This window comes from Trachurus japonicus, chromosome 6, assembly GCF_045865225.1.
Source record: "Trachurus japonicus isolate A0001 chromosome 6, Traja_1.0".
NCBI classification, from domain to species: domain Eukaryota; kingdom Metazoa; phylum Chordata; class Actinopteri; order Carangiformes; family Carangidae; genus Trachurus; species Trachurus japonicus.
The window spans coordinates 10,825,236-10,848,631 of record NC_140912.1 but is presented as its reverse complement, the minus strand read 5'-3'; the positions used below and the strand labels follow the sequence as shown (position 1 = coordinate 10,848,631).

The following is a 23,396-nucleotide window of genomic DNA, read 5'->3' as shown; positions in this document are numbered from 1 at the left end:
CTACTCTTTTATACACAATTGTATTCTGTTACCTAGACAAAAAACAAAACAAAACAATAGTCCAGTAACTATTGTCTATGAAGGACTGGGCTCAGACTGAGAGGTGGACATGAGGGATATTTCAATGGTCCTCTGCCATAGTGACAAAACATCTAAACATTTTGACTTGCAGTGCTCACACAATGCCAAAGGGAGGATGCATTTTGGGGGCACTGACTATTTGTATGAGTAGAAATTTTAGTTTTGACACATGAGTGAACTGTTTTGAGAGAGAGATGCGCTTTTGCAAGTGATCTATGGTGTTGTGCTGAACTGTAACACTGTTTTGCCAAATGATCTTAGAATTTTGAGAATGTAGGCTAATCTCTGTTTAGAGAAATGAGCCAAACCAACTGCGAAAAACTGTAATATAAAGAAACTGATCATGTTTTCACATCTTTGTCAGCCAGGACTGGAAACCATTCCATTGTGCTCATTCTTTGTTCCTCTTGACATGACACTACTTGCACCACAAGAGGGCAGTGGCTGCACTTTTTGTGTACTAGACAGCCACAGTCTTCACCACAGAGTGCAAATGAGGCCAAGGAAGGAATCAGATCAGATTCTAATCTCAGAGTCTGTGTTGCTATTGCTGGAGAGTCTGCTAACCTTGTTTGATGGCAACAAATGCCACGAAAGCTCAGAAATTAAGCCAGCTATTGTGAGGACCATGGGGAAAAACTGATTCCCTGCTTAATCAGATAGTGTTTGACAAGGGCATAAACTTCCCCTCTGTAATTAGCAGCAAAAATACACAAGCATAGCGAGCACCAGTACAGTTAAGAATCTGACTGTTTGACAGGAGTTTGGCTGCAACAGGTTGTCTCCTCAGAGTCCATTAGCATTAAAAGAAGAAGTGTCTGCCTGCCCATTACAAAAAAACAAGCATGTCAACTTGAAAATAGTTTGAAATAATAAAAAACTGATGAAATAAACATAGATTTACAAGTTAATGACATACATTCAAAATATTTTGAGCTGCCAAAACATGTTCTACACAAAACTTTTTAATTCTTCACAAGTTTCTTCATTCAATATGTATTCTTCCCTAGAAAATTATATTAGCCCAGCATGTTTACATGACCTTTAAGTCTGACCACCCGTTAACATCCCTCTCTGTCTTATAATATTTATTACTGTATTTTAGTACATGTCAACTTGAAAAATGATGTAAATAACAGGAATATCTGCTCAGTGTTGTGTTGCACACTGTACATCCTCATAGAGGTGTACAGGAAACTGATCAGTTATCACAGTCTAATGATCCATCAAACACAATTTGTTTGTTCAGATAACAAACATGTGTATACACATCTGTATATCTAACTGTGCAGCCCACATCCAAAGAATCTTTACATAACCCCCTGTGAGATGCATCTCTATCCCTGTTTAGTGTGAAGAAACCAGATACAAATAGGAATTCATTTGGTGTGATATGAAGGGACACAAGGAAAGTGAAGAGACACTGCAATTGCAAACAGAGCCAGTGGTGTTTTTGTTTGTTTTATTTTTGTTTTTTGTGCGTGTTTCTTTCATTTATCATGTTATTTTTCCTCATTTTAACTGCGGACAAACTCTCTTCGAACTAACTATAATAATAAAACAGCAGCTGTGGTTTGAGACACTCTTTCTCCTAAAATCAGTAGTTTGTAACTGTACCTGCAAATGTTATCATGATGATTATATCCTATCAGGTTATTATGGTGTGCTTTTTTTTTGTTGCAAAATGTCACATCTGGCAGTAGTATATATACACACAAAAACCCATCTAGATTCTAATAGGCTCTTGTCATTTCAACTTACTTTGTAAATAGTACAATATGATTTTTAAAAAGTAAGGCAAATATGAATTCCTTATGAATGGCATGTCAGCATGTGGAGTTCTGTAGACTATCCCTACAGTTTGTCTGTGTCGTATATTAACTGTATAAGAGGCTATTATGTTCAAAACTCTCTCAGGATACAGCCCATTGTTTTTGTTTACAGATTTCTCCTTTGATATTTTTGAATTAATTAATTTATTTTTGTGTCATGCCATCATTGTGGCCCATCCCATATGGGATTACAAGACATTTACTGACTCAAAAACTAGACAATCCTTCCTGTTGGTATTACCCGCCACACAAGTGCGACACATAAATAAACAACTTAAGATTACTATCAGTACTCATCTGTATATCGCTCTTTATCTCATTGCCCCATATAATTGCATTTCATGTGGAGAATTGAACACCACGGTTAACACAGTCATTTATATTATTAAATGATTAGCTGCACTGTGTCAGATTTTCACTACACAATTATTTTGGCCAAATAAATTCATGATACCAATATTATCATGATCTCTGAAAAATTTTGAAGAAAAAAAAATAAACAATGCTACTTTAAAGTCAGTCATCTTTAACTGTGTCTATTGTAGCCTATATGCTTTGGCTCTGTTTTGCAAATGAAGCACTCAGGAGTTAGAGGCAGAGAGATTGTCGACATAAGTGTACAAAACATTACGCACATCACAATTGGGCCAATAGTGAAACTGATAAAGTTTCACATGGTCCGATACTTGCCATCCTAATATCATCAAACGTGTAGGCTATTATTACCACAATATTTTGGCTACTTGCTGTCCCTCATTGTTTTAACTCTCCACTAATTAGCTAATGACTGCAGCTCAGTATCCCATTATGTGGATAAGAGAGTGATGGATCATCTCATCTTTCAGTGTCATCTGTAAAATATCAGGGTTTATATGCGTGCATGTCTGTATTTGTGCCATGAAAGATGAACACAATGGGGATAAGACATTGCAGCCTGGTTGTGTTTGTGTATATGGGGGGGGGGGGTCACCTCCTGCGCACATGCTTCCTGGCTACGCCCCTGATTCGGCGGCAGTCATATCAGGGAGAGAGATGTGAGAGGGCGAGGGAGCACAAAGAGGGAATGGAAGAAGGGAGAAGACAGGAGGCGGAGGAGGAGGAGGAGGAGGTCTACGTTAACCCCGCCTCCGGTCTCGGATCCTCTCGCATTCCTTATTCACAGCCTCTCACGTTGAGGATAGAGAGAGAGAAAAGGGGAGAGAAACAAGCAGGGCACACGAAAGAGAAGAAGAAGAAGAAGAAAAAAGGCAGAAGAAGAAGAAGGGGAGCACCGGAACGATCATGGCAACATCCAAAACGTCTCAGCCCGAGATAGTGTCCGATCCCAGCGCACCTCTGCCACCGTCGACCACGGCACGGAGCATGCAGTCGCACAATAGACAGAGTCCAGATGAATGAGGGGCGATCTACCTGGGCCGCGGACAAAATGAGGGTCATCTTCATCCAGAACGCCGGTTTCGTCGCAGCTTTCTCGCCTTTTAGATGTGAGTCTCAGTCGGTGATGTTGGCAGCGTGCAGGATGACAGATAACGTTAATGTTAATGTGAACGAGCCAGAATTAACCACAGCTAGATCATGCCAGTCAACTGAGGAGTGAGGAGAACAGACCAATTTATATACTAGGCATTGATTTTTCTCTTATTGGACTAGAGCTCGCACACTTATTATTAGGCTACAGCCAATTTATCTTTTTTTTTTTCTTTTTTTCTTTTTTTAAATCGAAAGCGTATTCAGCTTCCGACATGCAGCCTGCTGTCGAAATCTGACTACAGATTTTTTATTATAATATTGGCACTAGAATTATTATTTTTTTGTATCCAGTGATACAGGACTATGTATCAGGTTATTATAGACCGGTGATGTCCTTTTTTTTTTAGACATGTGCTTTAATCTGCTAGTAAACTGATTATATATCGATAATACCATGAATAGGTAGGAGGGAAAATCTCTGTTCGCTGTGATCAAAGCCAACTGATCAACCAAGACAATCTGGAAATGTTAAGTTTCCACATGTTATAATATGACTGGCAGGCTACGCGTTATTCCCTGTAATTTATTTATTTATTATTACTATTATTAGGCCTATAAGTATTATATTATCAATTTGTTTTGAAGTAGGTATAGTTTGATATATATTTAACATTGGGAAGGTTCGGTGCAACACTTCCCTAGTGAGATGGAAACCGCTTATTTATCGTCCCACCGCGGGGCACCCTGTCCCGAGGCCCAGAGAGGCCAAACCTCAGCGGGCGAGCCGGCGGGGGGTGACCTCTCCCCCCGCCAGCCTCCGGCTCCAACACTACCTGCCGGCAACTCGGCCGAAGAGATCCCGGCAAGCAGTGATGGACGAAGGAACTCGGGCGTGAAGAAACACCACCACAAACATAACCTGAAACACCGCTACGAGCTGCTGGAGACGCTGGGAAGAGGCACCTATGGCAAAGTCAAGAAGGCCATTGAACGGCACTCCGGCAGAGAGGTGAGACACTCAGCCTATGAGATGCTGTGAAACATCTGTCCAGATGCTTTGATTACAACTTTATGACAAGATTACTATATTGTTTGTCATATAGTAACATAAAGTGAAATGTCTCATGGTTGCTCCTAGACTGGATAGGCTATAAGATAAATATATAAAGAAAAGAAAATACAGTCAAGGTGATGTCCAAAGTGTGAGGTAGATCAAAACAAGCATTCATCCTCATTCACACTTATCCTGTCAGGTGGTGGTGGTGGTGGTGGGGGGTCATGAGTGTAAATAATGGCCTGAGGAAAGATGCTACTATGTAATGTATGCATAGTTTTTTGGAACGTCCTGCAGTAGTACCCTCCACCCCCAACCCCTTGCACACCACAGAGGCGTGTGCACGTCCTTCCCCAGCTGGGAATTCCCCCCACGCTCAAAAAGCCCCATGGGGCCGGGGGAGTTGTGGCTGCGCACGCCTTGTCCTAAGCAGGGGCACACGACCGGATGCTGCAGAGCAGATCCGGCTGCTGACTGACTGATGTGACTTCAGTGACCCCCAGAGAGCATCATGAAAACCAGTTACCACAGGCTGCTGCAAGGACCCACTCCCATGTTGTTGGGTTTTTTTTTTTGTTTGGAGTTTGTCCTTTCTGTTACTTGTACTGGACAGTGAAGGTGTTACTGTGGTCATGAGTCAACCCACCACTTTCTGTTTCTTTATGAGACACAAGTTATTGGCTAACTTTGCCACAGTTAAACCAACCATCTGTCCCTGATGTCCTTGTTGATCTGCTGATCTTCCCAAATATTTCCACGTGTGGCAAAATTTGACCCCATGTGTCCACCCTGGCAGGACATGAGGAACTTTCCGTGTGCGAGGGAATGTCAGGGCAGGACTTGGTATAGGTCACCAATGTCCCCTGATGGTTTCATAACTCCTGGTCAATCCCTGTTTGATAGTGGGACCATAAACAATCCTACGGTGTTTACTCCCTCCCTTGGCCTGCCCCAGTTGGCACCCTGTCCTTTCTTTAGTGTGTGTCTTTATTCATTACTGCCATGGCTGCAACTCTAATGTGAACTGTTTTGTTTTTACTTCACTAGCAGTGTAAAATTGCACAATGTTTACATGCCTGATGGGTCAAAGTGTCTTATTTTGACATGAGCTAGAGTGAGATAGTGTTTCTCTTAGATAGCTCCAGCTGGCTGGAATAGTTGGCTGTAGACAGCAATTCATTAGACGCTTATATTTTAAAGGAGTCTGGCACAACTTCTACATTTGTTTACGTTTGTAATTGTTTCTAAAATCATGCAATGAAGCCCGCCCTATAAGTATTGATGTTTATAAGTGATCTCCTGGCAAAATACCCCAAATATAGATAACACTAATACCCAGCACCAGTAGCCCAATGTTTTCCACTCTATTATAGGCAGTGCCCCCTCTGAGCATAACATTCAGACTCATCACTTCAGCATAGGGCTTTCTCAGATCACTAAGTTTCATGTAGGAGTTTGTATATCTTAGGGAAGTCCTTGGAGAAGCAGCGCTGCACACGGAGTACCAGCGGAGCGCGACTGCCGGCCACCTCGCTGGGCCACGTGCGTCTGGCACAGCGTTTCTGGAGTTTACTTGACCTCTGCCCCCCAGAGGAAGTCCCTTGTGTCCGTACAGCGGCAGATACAGCGGCGTGTCGAGGTCTGTTATGCAACAGTCACGACTCCCTGTTGCCGATTACTGGTTTGTTCCACTAACCAAAACGAGAAGAGCAGAAATAGAAATAGAAATAGCTCGGCGGGGACGCAGACTGGAGGTTTTATGTGTGAGCGACTGTGTTTGCACATGTGTGGAATAAGCTGAAGGCACTTGAGGAAGATTGATTAGTTGTACACACACATTCAAGTGTGTCAACGAAAGGGGAACTGAGCGACTGTCCGCTTTAATATGCTAAGCCATATGTTATCTTGCCTGGCAGCCCAGTGGAAGCCCCGGCATTATGTGGAGTGCAATTGATCATAGAGAGATCAGATCACAGTGGGCAGGCTCATGTGTTTGTTCATGCCTCCAAGAAGATGTGTTTCATGCACGTATGCCCGCGAGAGAGATAGAAAGAGACAGTGTGTGTCTTAATGTATTATTTGCTATCTAGATGACTATAGTGAAAAGGTTGTGGTGACAGCCAGGCCTAAAATGGGCAGTGACACATGAAAGGCCATCCTCAGCAGGAAATGAGATTGGAGGGGAAGGTTAATATCCTGTGTGGGGGATCCATCAGAGACAGGAGGGGGTGGACAGTTAGCACAGAGACACAGGGAAGCCCACCACCATAACAAGAGAGGGGAAGGCCTCAGTTAAAGGGGGTTACAGAGCCATATTAATATGAGCTTAAAGCACCAGATTACATCACTCCTCAACAATGGATTCACTGGAGAGGGACGCGAGAGAGGCAAAAAAAAAAAACACCGACATTCCTCTGCTTATATGTGCTGCCGTTGATGAGGTATTATGACTCCTGGCTGTGTTTGAGAATATAGTTCTCTGGAAAACTTCTTATTTTCACTTTTCTCCCCCCCACCACCCACCACCCCCTCACTGCCTCACCTCCCCCCACCCCGGCTCTGACTCAGGCACACAGTCAACACAAAAGATGATCATGATCTTTAGAAGTAAAAAAAAAAACGCTGGGACGGGCGAGCTTGTGATGAATACTTCATCTATTTTAATGGCCTGAGAAAGTGCAGGAAGATGTCAGGCTCCACTGAAGCGAAACATGGACTTTCACTTCAAACAAGCTCTGTTGCGAACGGGTAAGGGCGGGGGGGGGTTGTGGATGGGTGGGGTAGACGGGGCGGAGGGGGAAGGAGGTGGGGGGGTGGGGTGGGCAGTTGAGGCCAGCCAGCCCCCCCACCCCAATACCTGGCAGGGGCCGGCGTGGGCAGTAGTGCGGCGCCTGTTTACCCTGAGTGACAGTAATAGGGATCCACTTAAGGACAAGCGTAGCTGTGTCAGGCGGCCCAGCCAGCTGGCAAGTGGCTGATCTGCAGTCCTGTTTAATGATCCACATCGGGGTCAGGGCAAGGGAACATGAGGAGATACACGAGAGATACCTGGCTCCCTCTCAAGCCCAATGTGGGAGAGCTGGCTCAGTCAATGAGTTATCATACAGAGTGGAATTAAAGATTGATTGCTTTCCTTTAAGGAGCACGGACCGTGTTGGGTTTCAGGCAGCAGTCGTACAGAAACATTCAAATTCCTTTAGCGTGCAACTTTTTTTTTCTTTTTTTTTTTTTGCATGTAATTTGTCAATTGCAGCTCATCAATTCATTCCTGAATTTATCCCCACATTAAACAAACAGCTCACATTCTGCTTCACTGATGAATCTAAGCAGAAAAAAAAAGGTACTCCCATTTTCAGGCTCAGTAATAAAATGTTGATGACTCTGATGAGGTAAAGGAAAACATCAGCGTGAAGACACAAACAACTTTTACCAATTATGAACACAGCGTGCGGACCCCCTGGACCCCGGCTTGTTTATTATGGTATCATTTCTTTAAATTCTATGTAATCAAGGCATGCTCTGGAAAGGAACTATTCCGGTTTGGGGTTATTTTTATTGATGTACACGGTAATTAGCTTGGCACCCGCTACTGCCTGTGGTTTCTGCTGCATGGAATAAAGCCGGTCTCCTCAGAAAACACAGTTTCGCTAGGAAGAGGACAAAAGTTTAAACTAACAGAATTTAGAGCGAACAGACTCTATACGGGCCGGATCAAAGCGAACCCAGGACTGGATCCAGAATGTTTAGGCTACAATTATAGTGACATGTGCTAGACTGTGTACTCTCCATTGGTTTATTTGGAGAGGCTTGCTAACCTCTCATTTAAGGAGTGTATAGGCTAGAGGTTTGAATGCATCCAGTTGTGGTTTACTCTTACCCCGGTGGCATCGCCATTGACAGTGAAAAATGGTCAAATCAAGTGTATTTGTTGAATCTCCTACAGCAGACCCACTTCGAGGCGAGCAGGCTGAACGGCTTCCTCGGCCCCCTGCTCCTTCTCTTGATCTGATTTTGCCATGGAACTCCCGGCAGACCGCATTTTTAGACTGTCTCAAAAGTAGGCCATTAGCTGTTCTTAATCAGCCGGACTAAAAATAAGAAAGCAGTGGGTGATTTAGTGTCCTCTCAAGGACTTTCTGACAGAGGAGGAAACACAGCTGTGTAGTTCAATACTGATGTCTGATTTATAGAGGAGCATTCGGAGGTCAGAGGCCTCTCTGCCTTCCGACAGGATTCATGAACATTTAACATCTTGCGCACCTCTATTTCCATGATCATCACCAGTTCTCTGGAAGGTGTCGTTCATTCGGTTGGTTCACCACTTTTGTACAGACTGAACTATCTTCTTGACAGCATTTCAATGGATTGACATGAAGTCCTTCACACTCATCCCTACTGTCCAGAAGATGAAGCATATATCTGCTTCACTTTCACATTGCTGGTTCTGAATGAAATATGGAGGAACCTCCATCAAACTTTTTTCAATCTTTGTTTCAGCTGGATGAAATGCAGTGATTCTGGTATTAAACAAAATTTACCTTCATCAGTCCAAAACTCTTATTTTATATCAGCAAATACCACCTGTCCACGTCGTGCTTTTGTGTTTAATGCTAATAAGCAATGTTTGCATGTCAACACGCTGAAGTTAGAATGGTGATAAAGGTAAATATGATACTGCTAAAGATGCTGACTTTAGCATTCAGCACAAAGCACCTGTGTGCTCACGTGGCTGCAGAATCATTTGTCTTGTTTTCTAACAACAGCTGCGCCCAGGTAGGCGGTTGCTATGGAAACCCCCTATGTGAATTTGTCTTTCTGATCTCTCTATGAGAGAAAGGTCGGGGGCTCAGATCATAGATCCAGCCCAAACACTGACTAATACCTGGTTAAATGTAGACTCCTAGCCCTGGAAGAGTACAAAGCAGGCCTCCATTATGGCACCACGTGTCCCAGTTGTTGTTTTTTCTCTCTCTCTCTCTCATTTGGCTTCATGCAGAAAGGAGGAGGCTGAGTAAATTACACAGTGTGAGACTAAGATGATACCCCTACTTGCTTGAGTCATTGGGCTGTCATGTCAGAGAGGCTCGGTGATGAGGTCAAAGGTTGCTATACAGGCTCTATAGGACCCCTGAGAGGGGGGAGGTAAATGAGGTTGAACGGAGTACACGCTGCTCAGAGAAAGAGATGAAGCAATAGACACAGATACATCACGTGGTGTGCAGTGTGTACATTTTAAAGTTCACTGATTAGATATATATCATCATCTAGTGTTTTTTCTCTTAGTTTTTTGGGTTATTTCTTAAATCTATGTATTTCTGTTACCAATTGAAGTGAAAACCTTGCAGTTAAGCTGTTGCATATGATGCGCCTGAGCTATCTCTGACTTTGAAATCTAAATGTGATGTCACTCAGAAGCATCTGATCAACGTTACTTCCTCTCTTTTTTTCCAGGTGGCTATCAAGTCCATTCGGAAGGAGAAGATCAAAGATGAGCAGGACATGGTTCACATCCGCCGAGAGATTGAGATCATGTCATCTCTCCGCCACCCACACATCATCTCTATATATGAAGGTGAGGCTCTGCTGCGTGTCCGTCATTACACACACACACACACACATGACAAATAATACAGATGTGTTGGACCGGAGCACACAAAATAAAAACACATATGTCCAACCCCCCCCACCGCCCCCCTCCTCCCTCAGCTCATTCAGCACTCGTGGCTGAGCTTCAGGATTGTCATGTTATGACATGCAGATGTCATAATAAGACCTGGACTACAGCTCTGGGATGTTATTCATCTTCTCTGCTCGGTCTGGCCGCCTGGGCCAGTAAAAGTCTGGATGGCTTTGAATGCACGTGTGTGTGTGTGTGTATGTGTGCGTGCAGATGTAAGTTTGTGTGTATAAGAGGGGTGGTATTCTGAGGGATTGCCTCTCCCACATCTAAGAGGTCTCATCTCTTGTCTTCCCTGGTCTTGATCTCAGGGCCAGACATCTGCTGATACTTAGAGACAACTGCAGCTGGAAACCAGACTGTGTGTGTCTGTCCTTCTGTGTGTGAGTGTGTGGGCACGCACACGCATATTTGGACATATGTGCGTCTGCATAACTTCTTGCATATTTGTGTCTATGGATGTGCCTGTGAGCGTGTGTGTGCCTGTGTGTGCGCGCACAGAAAGGGAGACACTGGATTGACCCCAGTCACCCAGGCCTGCACCCTGTCTGACTCCAGTCCAGCGCTATCCAGGAGGAAAGGCCTTAAACCCTCCCTGGAGCCACGTCAACATATATCTACCCCAGGAAGTAACTCTCTAAATATCAAAGCCTTCAAGTCAGGCTTAAACAGCACATACTTACTCTTTGGGAACCTCCTTTTTTTGATATGAGCCCCTTTGAATGACCTTAACTTTTCTGGAAGAAAACACAAAGTGGAAAGGCGGAACAATTCCCACTGAACTTATTCAACATGTTGCTCGCGATTCATCAACGTAGTCGGGGACCTATGCGCAGGCAATTAAAGTCACAAGGCGCCGCAGCGTGAGTCTGTTTCATATGATTTGTAACTCGTGACTATTTTTATGCCTGTGTCAACAAAGCAACATTTTCAATGCCCTTTTCAGGATAGCTACCCCAGCACAATGGCAGCCGGGTTGTGTGCCACTGCCCAAACTGGCTTACCCATGCTGTCCTTTGTTCAGTTTCAAAGTCCCCAGGTCGTTATCATCAGCGACGTGTATATGTGACAAACATCGCTGTTTGTCATGGGAACGTGCCAGGAGTCAGCTGGAGGGCTCAAGTGCAGCTGGGTTTTTAATGTGTTTTGTAGATGATTAAAAGTACACCCCGGCTTTATGAACTCTGAGGAGGCTGTGCAGTGATCCCTGTGTGTGTGTGTGTGTGTGTGTGTGTGTGTGTGTGTGTGTGTGTGTGTGTGTGCCGCCGTCCTTTATATAAGCAGCATACTCCACCAGCGTACTCATCCAGACTCATTGCTCTCACTCTTTAGTGTTTCTCCTCAAACCCAGTGTTTACTGTTGTGGCCTGGCCTCCACCCAGCCTTGCTTTAGAGATATATAGGAGGCCCAGAGATTTGTGTATCCGGCAACACCCTCCTTCAACAGCCCCTGCCTACTGCCTTGTGTGAAGCAAAGCTGAACCAGATGTGTGTGTGAGGATTGATTCTTACCACTCCCTCACATTCTGCATCCATCAGCATGCTGTGCAGAGCATTTAAAAGCAGATTTCTTTTTTTTTTTTTTTTTTTTGCTCTTTGCTCCTCAGGCATAAGTCTGTACTCTAGTGCCCTCTTTTAAAACAAAGAGTCAACCTCGAAGAATGCTGTAAATTCACAAATCAATAAAATGTTATTGGCATGTCCATGTTTGTAAAGACAGATGCTTTGCCTGACGACCAGGAGAGAAGTTTGAGGAATTATTTAGAGTTACAATTCAATGAGGAGATGTTTTCATAGTAAATATAACATGAGCAGCTGCTTAGCTGAGCTGAACTATGTGACTTTCTGGAATCTGATACATGACCAGAACTTATATTCATTTTTTTCCATCAAATTATTGGCAAGAAACCAAATAAGTGTCTTCACAAAAATGTTGATTTACTCCTTTAGGAATGAAAAAGGAACTAAAGGGGACACATAAAGTTAGAACACAGATAAAACTTAAGCACCCTGCTGTGAAGAAAGAGCCACAGCTTTTATTGTACTCATTATACTACATTCTCTAAAGGTGACACACACCTAGATAGTAATTTAAAGCTCTGTTATATGGTATATGTAATTGTAGCCTTTGTCCAGCAAATAAGATCAGTACAGGAGAAAAACTATTATTAAAGCATTAAGATACATCAAACCCAAAAGTGTACGCAGTTATGTATATTTGTTTGTTTATCGTCTGCATCAGTAATGGTCCACTACTCCTCTGTATTACACTGTAATTATACTTTTCTTTCTTGCTCCCTAAGCAAACTTTCAACAGCAGTCAATCATCAGTGCAGGCAACAGGACAATAGGTGCTAATTAGTCAGATGTGAGGGGCCTGACCTATGAACAAAGCCCACTGAGTGACAGTGAGGCCGTGGCGGAGGCTGGCATACCCGGCGGGCTGTAACAAACCCCAGTTATGTAAGCCAGGTAATTACTTCAGCACCAGGGGTCAAAGGTAAATGGGAGTGCAAGCTGAGAATCTGGCACTCCCAACACCAACCCCACCACGGATCACCGCCAATGTCACCCCAGGTCACCACCACTCCGTCCACCAATCGGAGGAGGAGGGGGCCCGGATCGTCTCAGCCGGCCCCTCCCTGGGCAGTTGGCTTACATCCCGCCTGTTCCTTTTTTTTTTTTTCCCGAGCGGCCAGACAGTCACAATCAGGGAGCATTACCATCACTCAGCAACTGTGTGTTTTTGTAGAGGATTATATCTTTAAAAGGGCCCTGGTAAGGGAGAGGAGGAGGGGTGGGGGTGGGGGGGTTAAGGAAAGTAGTGTGACAAACTATGAAGGTGCTCACTCAAGGGTGCAGAAAGCAGAGGCCCTCATCTCGGTGACCCCGCTGTGTGGGAAAATCGACCAACACAATACGGAGCAACATGGCTGACTCTGCTGTTGTCATCTCCTCAGTATTCCCTTGTTTTTTTTCTCCTCCCTCCTTCTCTCTCTCTCTCTTTCTCTCTCTCTCTCTCTCTCTCTCTCTCTCTCTCTCTCTCTCTCTCTGCCTAACCATTTTCATTCCCTTCATGCCAAGGCGCTGGGAGAGAAGTGAGTTGCCAAGCTGAAATTATACACCAGGAGGCTAAATACTGACACAGAATGATATGTTTGGTGAACTGCAGTTGGATGGAAATGCATTACAGTAATACAACTGTAATGCATTTCCATTGCTTTGCCCCCCCCCACCCCACCCCCCCGGTCACCAGATGTGTAGCAGGTCACTGGCTTCATACAAGTGACTCTGTGCTGTTGCCTCTGGTAGACTCAGAGCCGGCCCAAGGCATAAGCGAACTAAGCACCTGCTTGGGCCCCGTGACTATTGGGGGGCATTTCAAATTGTTGTTGCACTTTTCTGTTGCAGTATATTTAAAACCAAAAATTTTAAAAAGCACATGATGTGTTTACAGTAAATGCATTGTCTGTTGGTTTATTTTGTTACTTTTAGTCGACCTAGGTGACATTCAGTATCCCAGTACTATATCAATTTGAAGATGAAATGTAAATCAACCCCAGGCTGCACTTTTAACTGAATTTGGTGCCATTTCAGAATAAAAACCATAGATGTGTACAAACCTGCCAGGATATGATGATTTGTAATGACAGAGTAAAAAATGAAATAGTATTATTGGCAGTAATAGAGGGCACCAAAATAAAGATTTTGCTTAGGGCCCCGTGGAGGCTTGGGCCGGCCCTGTAGACTGACGCTAAATAATCCGTGGTGGTGGTGGTCTCCTGCCCCTTGTTAGGTACGTAGTTGTTTCTGTGATGTCTGGTGTAATAATAGCTGGCCTAGATGTTAGCTGGATTGCTGCTACAAGATGGAACAACAGTGGACAAGTAGGTGCTTTCTAATCTTAAAACCAAAAGTGTGGTGGTGTGTTTTGTTTTCTAAATGATGATGAGCCCGAAAGAGGGGAAGTTCCACCGTGATGCTGCAACCAAGTTGTTTGTGTGATTGTTTCCCCATCAGATGGACACCCACACACACAGAGAGAGAGTGGTTAGGAATGTGGGAGAGTGTTGTGAAATATGGTGACATGATGCAAAGTTAACCAGGATGTGTCCAGGGTGATGGTGCTTGACGGATGGTGTGTGTGGATCCTCTGGTTCCTGACTTTTTTTTTGTTTTTCCTCTGTTTTTCCGCTGCTCTCCGACTCGGCTCTGGTCTCGGAGGAGTGGGCTTGATTGAGTTAACAGCCCCTCCCGGCAATGTTGTGAAGGAGCCAGACACATGAGGTGGGGTTTGGGTGATGTAACCCTGGGAGAAGTGTGGAGATGTAATGTGCTGCTCTGGAATTTGGATTCCTGCTCCCCTAAAAAAACAAAAAAAACAATGAAGAGGGGGGTTTAACTCTGCATTTTACATAACAATGTCCATTTGTAATTTCAACGTGATAAAATAAACCTGGAGTGACTTTATATAACTTGTCCTCCCTTCTTTTCTGTTGTTGATAAAGATGTATCTTCCCTGAAAGCAGATATTAACAGACTCCGATTGTTTTCTTATCGTTTGTCAGTGTTCGAGAACAAGGACAAGATTGTGATCGTGATGGAGTACGCCAGCAAGGGCGAGCTGTATGACTACATCAGCGAGCGCCGCCGCCTGAGTGAGCGAGAGACGCGACACTTCTTCAGACAGATAGTCTCCGCCGTGCACCACTGCCACAAGGTGAGAAAACCCATACCCAAGGAAAAACACGCACACTCGTTTTCTGCTCGACTTAAATCTCCCCCCTGTTCCTCTTCTCTCACGCACATCCAGTCCTGCTGTAACATTAACCATGCATCTCTATAGTCGGCCATATAGCCAGTTAATCTGCAGGCCCCTACACAGTGTGCTTTTCTTGGCGCGCTGGTGTTGAAGAGTCATCTGTTTCTGAGTGAAGATGGAACGCAGGCCGCGCATCGTGGTTCACCAAACGAGCCCTAATTCGGGAACCTCATCTGTTGATGCACAAATTGATGTCCCAAGATACTCCCAAAAGCTTTTCCCCAGAGATGTGGCTCCAACCACACCCATGTCAACCCCTGTTCCACACCTCAATGACTACCATCAAAAAAAAAAAAAAAAACCAAGGTCCCGGGCTGTGTTCGGACCGACTCCCCCCCCTCCCTGTCATACTCGTCCCAGCTGGAAGATAGAGATGATGTCATTCTCCTCAGATAGGAGAGTCCCAGACAGCCATGAATGATGAATCATCACTACCATGCACAACCTCCCACCGGGTGGGGTGGTGTGAGTCACTGACACAACAAGCGAGCAACCATTTCTTCATTGTGTTCACCAATCAGGGTCATGTGAACATGAGTTCCCTGCCAGGCCGTAACCAATAGGAAATGCCATGCAAAGCACAACCCTGGGGGGGTGAGTGATGGGTGAAGTCACTCCTCAACATCTGAGCTGAGGTTTCTCTCTGTGTGTGTGTATACCACATGTTAATTCCGAGGTTGTTGATTTTTTTGTTTTTTCCTCTAAAACCCGGGCATTAACAGTGTAGTTTTTCTTTTAATCCAAAGATGTTGTGAGAACATCATTCATACGGGGTGGTAATTACAGGCTCATGTTCATGTGACACATGTGAGTTGATTTAAAAAGGAAAATCACAGCAGATGTCAGCATGAAGCGCCCAGAAGGGACAAGACCAATTAAAGAGTACTAGACCAACAGGCTGCCTTGATTTCCCCTGAGAGCCACAAGCTAGCATTGTCAGAGTAAATCATCTGTTAATACAAAGGAGTGCTTATTACTTGGATCCCTCGCTCATGAATAATGCATTGATGGATAGATAAGTCACGACTGTATTTTTGCTCTGTCTTTCAGAATGGAGTGGTGCACAGGGATCTGAAACTGGAAAATGTGCTACTGGATGAAAACTGTAATATTAAGGTAAGTTTTGCTCCTTGATCTGTGATGCGTTACCCATCCGCCTTCTAATACCTTACCTCGAATGAACTTTGCATGAGGGATTAACGATCATGCGGCTTGGTGTAAAAATTCACACGTACCCCCTGTGTTTCTACAGATTGCTGACTTCGGGCTGTCAAACCTCTACCACAAAGACAAGCTGCTGCAAACCTTCTGCGGGAGCCCGCTCTACGCCTCGCCAGAGATCGTCAATGGGAGACCATACCGCGGCCCAGAGGTCAGGACCAATGAACCGAATGATGACAATGACTAAAACAAAAAAAAAACTCAGCCGTTTGTGTGTGAACTCAATTTCCAGGGCAGGATATCCTTTTGACGTATTAGTCGTCATCATAGTATCCTGCCTTCTTGTTAAATTTGCTGCAGCCTCTCACCTTATATAGCTTTCATCATTGTTATCTCACTTTGTAATGATCATCGTCACATAATGCTGTACACAAAGCGGCGAGGAGGCTTCATTTTCTGCCTCTTTGATGGGATTACTATGGGTTTCCAGGCAAAAGGGAGGTCGCTCTTGAAACTCCACAGTAGGTCAAGCTCAGATACCGTCTGCATCCCTCCCCTTCCCACAATGTCTGGGTCCTTTGAAGTGAGGAACTGGAGGATAGTTTCTGCTCACTTTCTTTTCAACTTAATGGGATAAGAATGAGCTCCGCGGCCTCAAAAAGCCGCTCATGGTCAAAGTCAAATAGTTTTGGTGAAGGAAAGAGTGAAAATGTCTCCCTAAAAGCCACTCATCTGGCAAGTGCAGAAGTATTCTGAAGGGCGTTGTCTCAAAAACTGCATCGGTTCCATAAAACAAAGCAGCACAGTGGGGGAAAAAAGAAAAAAAAAAGTTGCATTTTTAGGTATTCAAGTCAAACCGTTCAATTTAGAGTAATTCACTATAATTTACTCAAGAGTGCTAAAAACTACAGCAGTCCGATCGCAATCGAAATTACAGAACCCCAGATGGGGTGAGGCCACAAATTACAGCAAACACGGGCAACAAAAATAGAACACAACAATAGTGCGTGCCCTGTCTCGCCCTCGGGAATATAGACCAATGGCAACAGGACAGAGAGAGACATTCTTGATGTGGGATCCAGAGCTGTGGAGGAGGTACAACAGCTCCTAAACTGGTCCTATCTGATTTCCTCTTCCAAAGACGACGTCTCAAAGCTTCAGCCACCGCCATCAGAGGCACATTCCTTAGGACATCTCAACCTCCCTTAACCGCAGTCAACACACATACACATTTAATTTCCCTCTCTGTCCCACACACATACACTTGGGTCATCTAGTTATCGTTGAATGGCAGCGTGTCTCCGACAGGTCTTCAGGGGCTCAGGATATCATGACCCTGCCATCTCTGCCGGACCCATTACACTCCTTCCACTCCCAGCGCTCTCCCCTGTGGCTCTGCACCTCCTCATGCTCCAGACACAAAGTGTTATGTAACTGCTTACTCAGAGAGCCACATTAGGGTTGTAGGAGGGGCTTATCTTTGTGGAAACAGACCGTTTCCCTTCAGAGCGCTGGCATTGGTCATTTGTCTCTTTAACAGAGATGTTGTGTGAAAAAGTGATTGCAGGGCTTATTAATGTCAAAGTGAACTCAAGAACATTACTCAGTGGTCCTTTTAACGGAATGCACCACTAATCAAAACAAGACTGGGAGGTTTTATATTTATACTGATTAACTTCAGACCTGATGCTGCTGCATCTATTATACACATGAAGCAGGAAGTGTGTGTTCTCAGAGTGTGACTGAATGAACTGTTTTTTTGACCGTTGTTTCTTTTTTTGTTTTTTCACCAGGTGGACAGCTGGGCTCTGGGGGTGCTGTTGTACACTCTGGTCTACGGGACCATGCCATTCGATGGGGGAGACCACAAGAACCTCATTCGCCAGATTAGCAACGGCGAGTACAAAGAGCCCACCCAGTCCTCAGGTACTGCAGGAACCTTTGTGGGTTTTTTTTGTCATGTTGAAGATGCCTCTCCTTCAGTTGGACTGTAGATCATTTTAATGTGCACCCCAGTCTGTAGATTGGATGCAAACCTTTTCACATATATTCCTTAAAATACATGCTCCGCCGTTCTAAAAATAGCTTGCACCAACAATTAAAGGTAACGAACCTACTCCTTAAACTATAGGGATTATGGCAATGGGCCAATTTGCCAATTTGTCATGTCCAGTTCAAAGAAACCCACCAAACCTGTCTTTCTTTAAACATATTCATTCATTTGTAACTATTTATCTAACTGATAAGGCACTAGATCACTATGGACTAATATTAGTTCATAATAAAATATATAATAGAATTACATTAAAAGTTAATTTTCGCTCGAAAACAGAGCAATAGGAACACATATCCTTGAGTAATCCCTTTTTAAAAGCTACATCAGCCTAACCAGTGCAATCAGCTTTAAAAGTAGACAGCCTCAGGTGCTGCCTGCAGTGTCATATTCACACTCCACCTCTTCAGTTAGATAGATAGCATTTTGATGTCATGTGTTGTGTGGAATGACTCAGCTCACAGACTGGTTTTGTTTTGTTTCCTGCCAGATGCCCGTGGGCTGATCCGCTGGATGCTGATGGTGAACCCCGAGCGCCGCGCCACGGTGGAGGACATAGCCAATCACTGGTGGGTAAACTGGGGTTGGAAGAACAGTGTGTGTGACTGCGAGACCCAACGCGATCACGGGGGCTCGCCCATGCTGGCCCGCTTCATCGACTGGCAGAACCGCACTGAGCCACGTGGTTCTGGAGCCAAAGCCGCAGCCATGCCCCAGCTGCTGCGCCAGAGGCCCAAAAAGTCCAAGAAGGAGAACGTGGAGGTGGGACAGACCCTCTGTGGAGCAGAGGACAAGCCCGGTCTGAAGAGACCCAAGGGGATCCTGAAGACCAGGGTTAGTGGCGAGCAGCGATCGGCCAGTCCGGAGGAAGTGGAGCTGGGCCAGGCAGCGCTGCCTCAACAAGCCGAAACGCTAGAGGAGGCCTCCAGTCCAGATCGAGAGGAAGAGGAGCCCGCTCTGGGAGGAGGCTCGCCGGCTAAGATGGTGCCATCTATGCCCAAGAAAGGCATCTTGAAGAACAACCAACAGCGGGAATCAGGGTACTACTCCTCCCCGGAGCGCAGCGAGTCCTCCGAGCTTTTAGGAGGCGCCAGCATGTCTGTCCTCGCCACCTCCCCGCCCAAGAGAGCGATGGGGAGAAAAGGCATCTTGAAGCGAAACGGCAAATACTCCACCTACAGCGGGCCTCCCTCGGCGGCGGCGGTCGCCGGAGCTCTCGGCGAGCCCCCTCCATCCACCGACTCCGGTCTGTCCCGCAGTCAGAGCCGGCCCTCCAGTATAGTGGGAGAGGACAGCTCCGTCCTCTCCCTGACGCCCACCTCCCTCAGCGGGGCCGAGTGGCACCCCTCCACCCCCCACATGCGCCCCAACATCAGGGCGTGCGTCTCGGCCGAAAACCTGCTGCAGCTCGCCAACTTCAAGGGCTTCCAGGCGGCCTCGCCGCACCAGGGACCCAAGTTCAGCCGCGGCCCCAAATCGAAAGGCTCCCCAGGGGACAATGGCAGCTTCTCCTTGCTGGGGGACCTGGAGGACATGACTCAGGTGTACCAGCAAGCCCTGGACATCAGCAGCAACCTCACCTAGCAGATGGGCGGCAGAGAGAGAGAGAGAGAGGAAGCAGAGGGAATGAAACCTGACTCTGTGCGTGTGTGTGTGTATGTGTGCACAGATGTATATGGGTGGCGTTAACGACCAGTGAGTTACTGGGATACACCTTTTTTGAAAGTTACGGCTTTTCAAATTGGACTGAGGTTTTGATGGGAATGATATATATCTACACATACACAAACACACACACACTCACAGATGTACACACATAGCATTTCTCTGGCCAGAGGAAATTCAGTTAAGGGTTTTCGCGAACAAGAGAGAGAAAGATCTGGCACGGGAGAATGCCACCCACTCTGCTTTCTCGGCCCGCCCATAGACTTTGCTGTGTTCAACATGTTTACATATTCAGCAAGAAGGCAAGTTAGAATCACAAACGCAGCAACCAGAAACTGGTTGGCTCTCCTTGTACACCACCCATTTCGAGTCTGAGTTTACAAAAGCACCTTAAAAACTCACACGGAGCACATGCTATTGTGATCTTTACTTCCTTTTAGAAAAGAAACAAACCAGGGTCTTGTTCCAAAAATAACTGACATTGCTGATTATTTATTAATATTTTTGTAGCTTTTAGTTCTAATTGCAAAACTGGTGGGTGCTGGCTGTTACTGGAAGAGTCCAAAGCTCTCTGTCTCCAACTCTTTGTGTGGAACTGACATATATAATTATGTTGCTCAGTGATGAGAAACATATACTCAGCATATATAACTATGTCTGCGCATGTAAAACATGCAGGCAATTATACCTTCATAAAAAGCGTATGTCCTATATATGTGTATGATACTAGGGAATATGTAGGAAGTGCCTTTTTTGATTCATAATAAAAATTATGTATGTCATTTCCTTAAAGTGGAGGGAAAAGCCAGGCCAACCTGTCACCAGTTGTGCTTTTTTTTTTTTAATGTTGTTTGTGAATGTGGAGAGACCCAGGGCCTCCTGCACACAGCTGACTAGCCTTACTTGCTTTGGGGTGGTCAAAGGTCACCCTGAGACAGTTAAGATCAAACAGTCTCCCTCACCCCCCCTCCCCATTCCTCCCACACGTAGAATCACACACAGTTTGTGCCAACGTCTACAGGCAGCCTCAAAAAAAACAACCCTCTTCTGTGTTCTTTTGTCAGTGTTTAAACCCACAGTTTGGTTTGTCAGCAGTTTAGGTGGCTCGGTTGAGCACGGATTTGCTGGCAGCACCAGAGGTCTGGAGGGACTCACCTAGTGGGACATTTAGTGAAGGGAGATGGCGCAGACACCACCTCACAGTCCTGGAATGTGCCTGGCTCTTTTAACCTTGTTGTTTCACATTTACAGGGCTATCTGATAAAAATAGGCTCTCTGTGTTTTTTTCAACCAAAGACAAGTAAGGTGTTTTCCATTGTCAGACCGGTTAATATTCTACCTAAAGCTCTTCAAAAGAGCTAAGTAAGACGGTTTGTTTTACCCTGCTGATGACACAGCAAATTCCTCAGACAGTGGCTGGAGACGTGTTGGTGCTAGAGATCTCTATCACCCCCAGCCCGACTCAGCACAGGTGGGATCTGCGGTCTGCGCTGAGCCCTCCAGCTGTGTATACTATTCCATTATTTCAACCAAGCACAATTAGCCAGCTATTGTTTTCATTTGTTAGCGAGAGAGAAAGAGAGAGAGAGAGAGAGAGGCAGTGTGTAGGTTTATAGCTAGAGGGAAAAGAAAGTGTGAAAGTGATGCACGGAGCAGTGTTGAGACAAGAAAGGACTTTCCTGCTAAACACAGGAGAGATCAAAGAGTTAGATTTTAGTTTTTTGATGGAGCTGTAATGTAGATTAGTGAAAGTAAAGAAAGTGAGTAGAAAGAGTAGATGGAAAGTTTTTGTTTTATACCAAAGATGTGACGAGGCTTTGCCATGATTCAGGGGAATGCATAGGTCTGGCTCTAATGAGAGCCTTTCAGATTTTTCTTTGACATGGGAATCCCCAATGGTGAATGAAATCATCCCCACACTGGCTTTAACTCACGTCTGTTATTTTTTTTTCTTTTCTTTGAGGATTTTTATTTGAGATGCTGGGGGCTGTTGATACAGCTTGTCTTGAGGGTCAGTGTGTGAAAGTGCGTTACACTTTTCAACAAGCAGCAAAAAAAAAAAAAAACTGTGGGGAAACGGTGACTGACATCATCCAAAATATCAAATGATGTGGATGGAAAACCATGCAGTAGATGACCCCGAGGAAAAAGATCACATGTTGAATGTTTTCAGTGGTCCGCTCGTGTGAAGGAAAGGTCCTGGGTATTAAGTCAAATGAAAGACCCGCTGCGTATTATATTGCATTTTACTGCCTTTTGTATTGCATTTTATTGTCAACTGGATTTACAGTGAGAAAATTATACTATGTTAGTATTTTGTTTTATTATGCTTCTGTTTTTGATTTTCCAAAATATAAGAAACTTTATATTGCTTTATGTTGTGGCAGAAAGTACTTCCTTCCTCGAAGTATTAAAATTTCTCCCCAAAAACGAATTAATTAGACCTGAGATTGGTGTAAACTCATTCCCCCACCCCCCCACACCTCACCCACCACACCCTGTTTTTGTTCTCCTGTGGGTTTAAGAAGCCCATTAGCAACCAGCAAATGGCAAAAACATGAACTTTTCATTGGTTAAAATATTAATTGGAACTGGGAAAATGCAAACATATGTGCTAATATATTAACAGCTGACCTTATACATTTTTTAAATTTCAACCTCTACAAAAGTATGGGAGATCCAAAACGTTACTGGAATAACACCAAGAGACAAAGGAAATAAAGCAATGGAAAGAATCTGGTGATGAAACTTAAACTCTGCCAAACTGGAAATAACTGGTGCATATCTGTTAGTTAGCAGAAAGTCTAATCATAGGAAAACTTGACTGGATATTGTTATGACAATAATAATAAATTAGTATTATTATGTTATTTAAGTATTATTTTCGTTACGGCTCATTACTATGGTTGGCTTTTGCCACAGTTTTTTGATTTGATTTTTTTTTTTTTGTCTGTTGGTGATCCTGGACTGCCAAGGTGGATTAAGTTGCGTGCCTTTGGTATCTTTTATGAACTTTTTTTTTTTTTTTTTGATAATGAAAATTATTATCAATGTGTTTTTATACTTGTATTTATTGGTGATCAAGCCATTTAATTTGTTGTCAGAATGCTCCATGATCATGCTTTGGCCTGCTTTGAACAGTGTGTTGTGTTCAGAACGTAGCGCACACAAAAAATATCATGCAAGTTCATTCAGAATAAGAGTGATATCATCTCAATGTGTAGGCAGCGCTCAAAGTGTGTATTTTTAAGAGTAACAAATCAAGAGGAGTTCCTCAAATCTTGTAAAATGTCTTAATTCATCCATTTGGATGCATTTCTACTCGACACAATGCCTCTGTAGTACTGTATCAACTCAAATAAATGGATCTTGAAAGATACATCTGGCTGTTTTTATGTATTGCGTTGTTCATTTCTCTAGAGCTTCACAGCTTTGTGTGTGTGTGTGTGTGTGTGTGTGTGTGTGTGTGTGTGTGTGTGTGTGTGTGTGTGTGTGTGTGTGTGTGTGTGTGTGTGTGTGAGGTTATGTGTGCTACCCTGTGTGTCTTTTTAATTGCAACTTGGGGATGAATAAAGTAATTT

At 44.5% G+C, this 23,396-nt stretch overlaps 1 protein-coding gene across 1 annotated transcript; it reads left to right on the top strand.

Moving 5' to 3' along the window:
* The first annotated feature begins 2,941 nt into the window (after nucleotides 1–2,941).
* nuak1b (NUAK family, SNF1-like kinase, 1b) lies at nucleotides 2,942–23,194 on the top strand. The gene is made up of 7 exons (XM_085778696.1): nucleotides 2,942–4,392; nucleotides 9,889–10,009; nucleotides 14,683–14,834; nucleotides 15,987–16,052; nucleotides 16,189–16,308; nucleotides 17,891–18,023; nucleotides 18,641–23,194. The coding sequence occupies exons 1-7, from the start codon at nucleotides 4,090–4,092 to the stop codon at nucleotides 19,732–19,734; spliced, it is 1,989 nt and encodes a 662-aa protein (XP_085634822.1). The 5' UTR covers nucleotides 2,942–4,089; the 3' UTR covers nucleotides 19,735–23,194.
* Nucleotides 23,195–23,396: the final 202 nt, after the last annotated feature.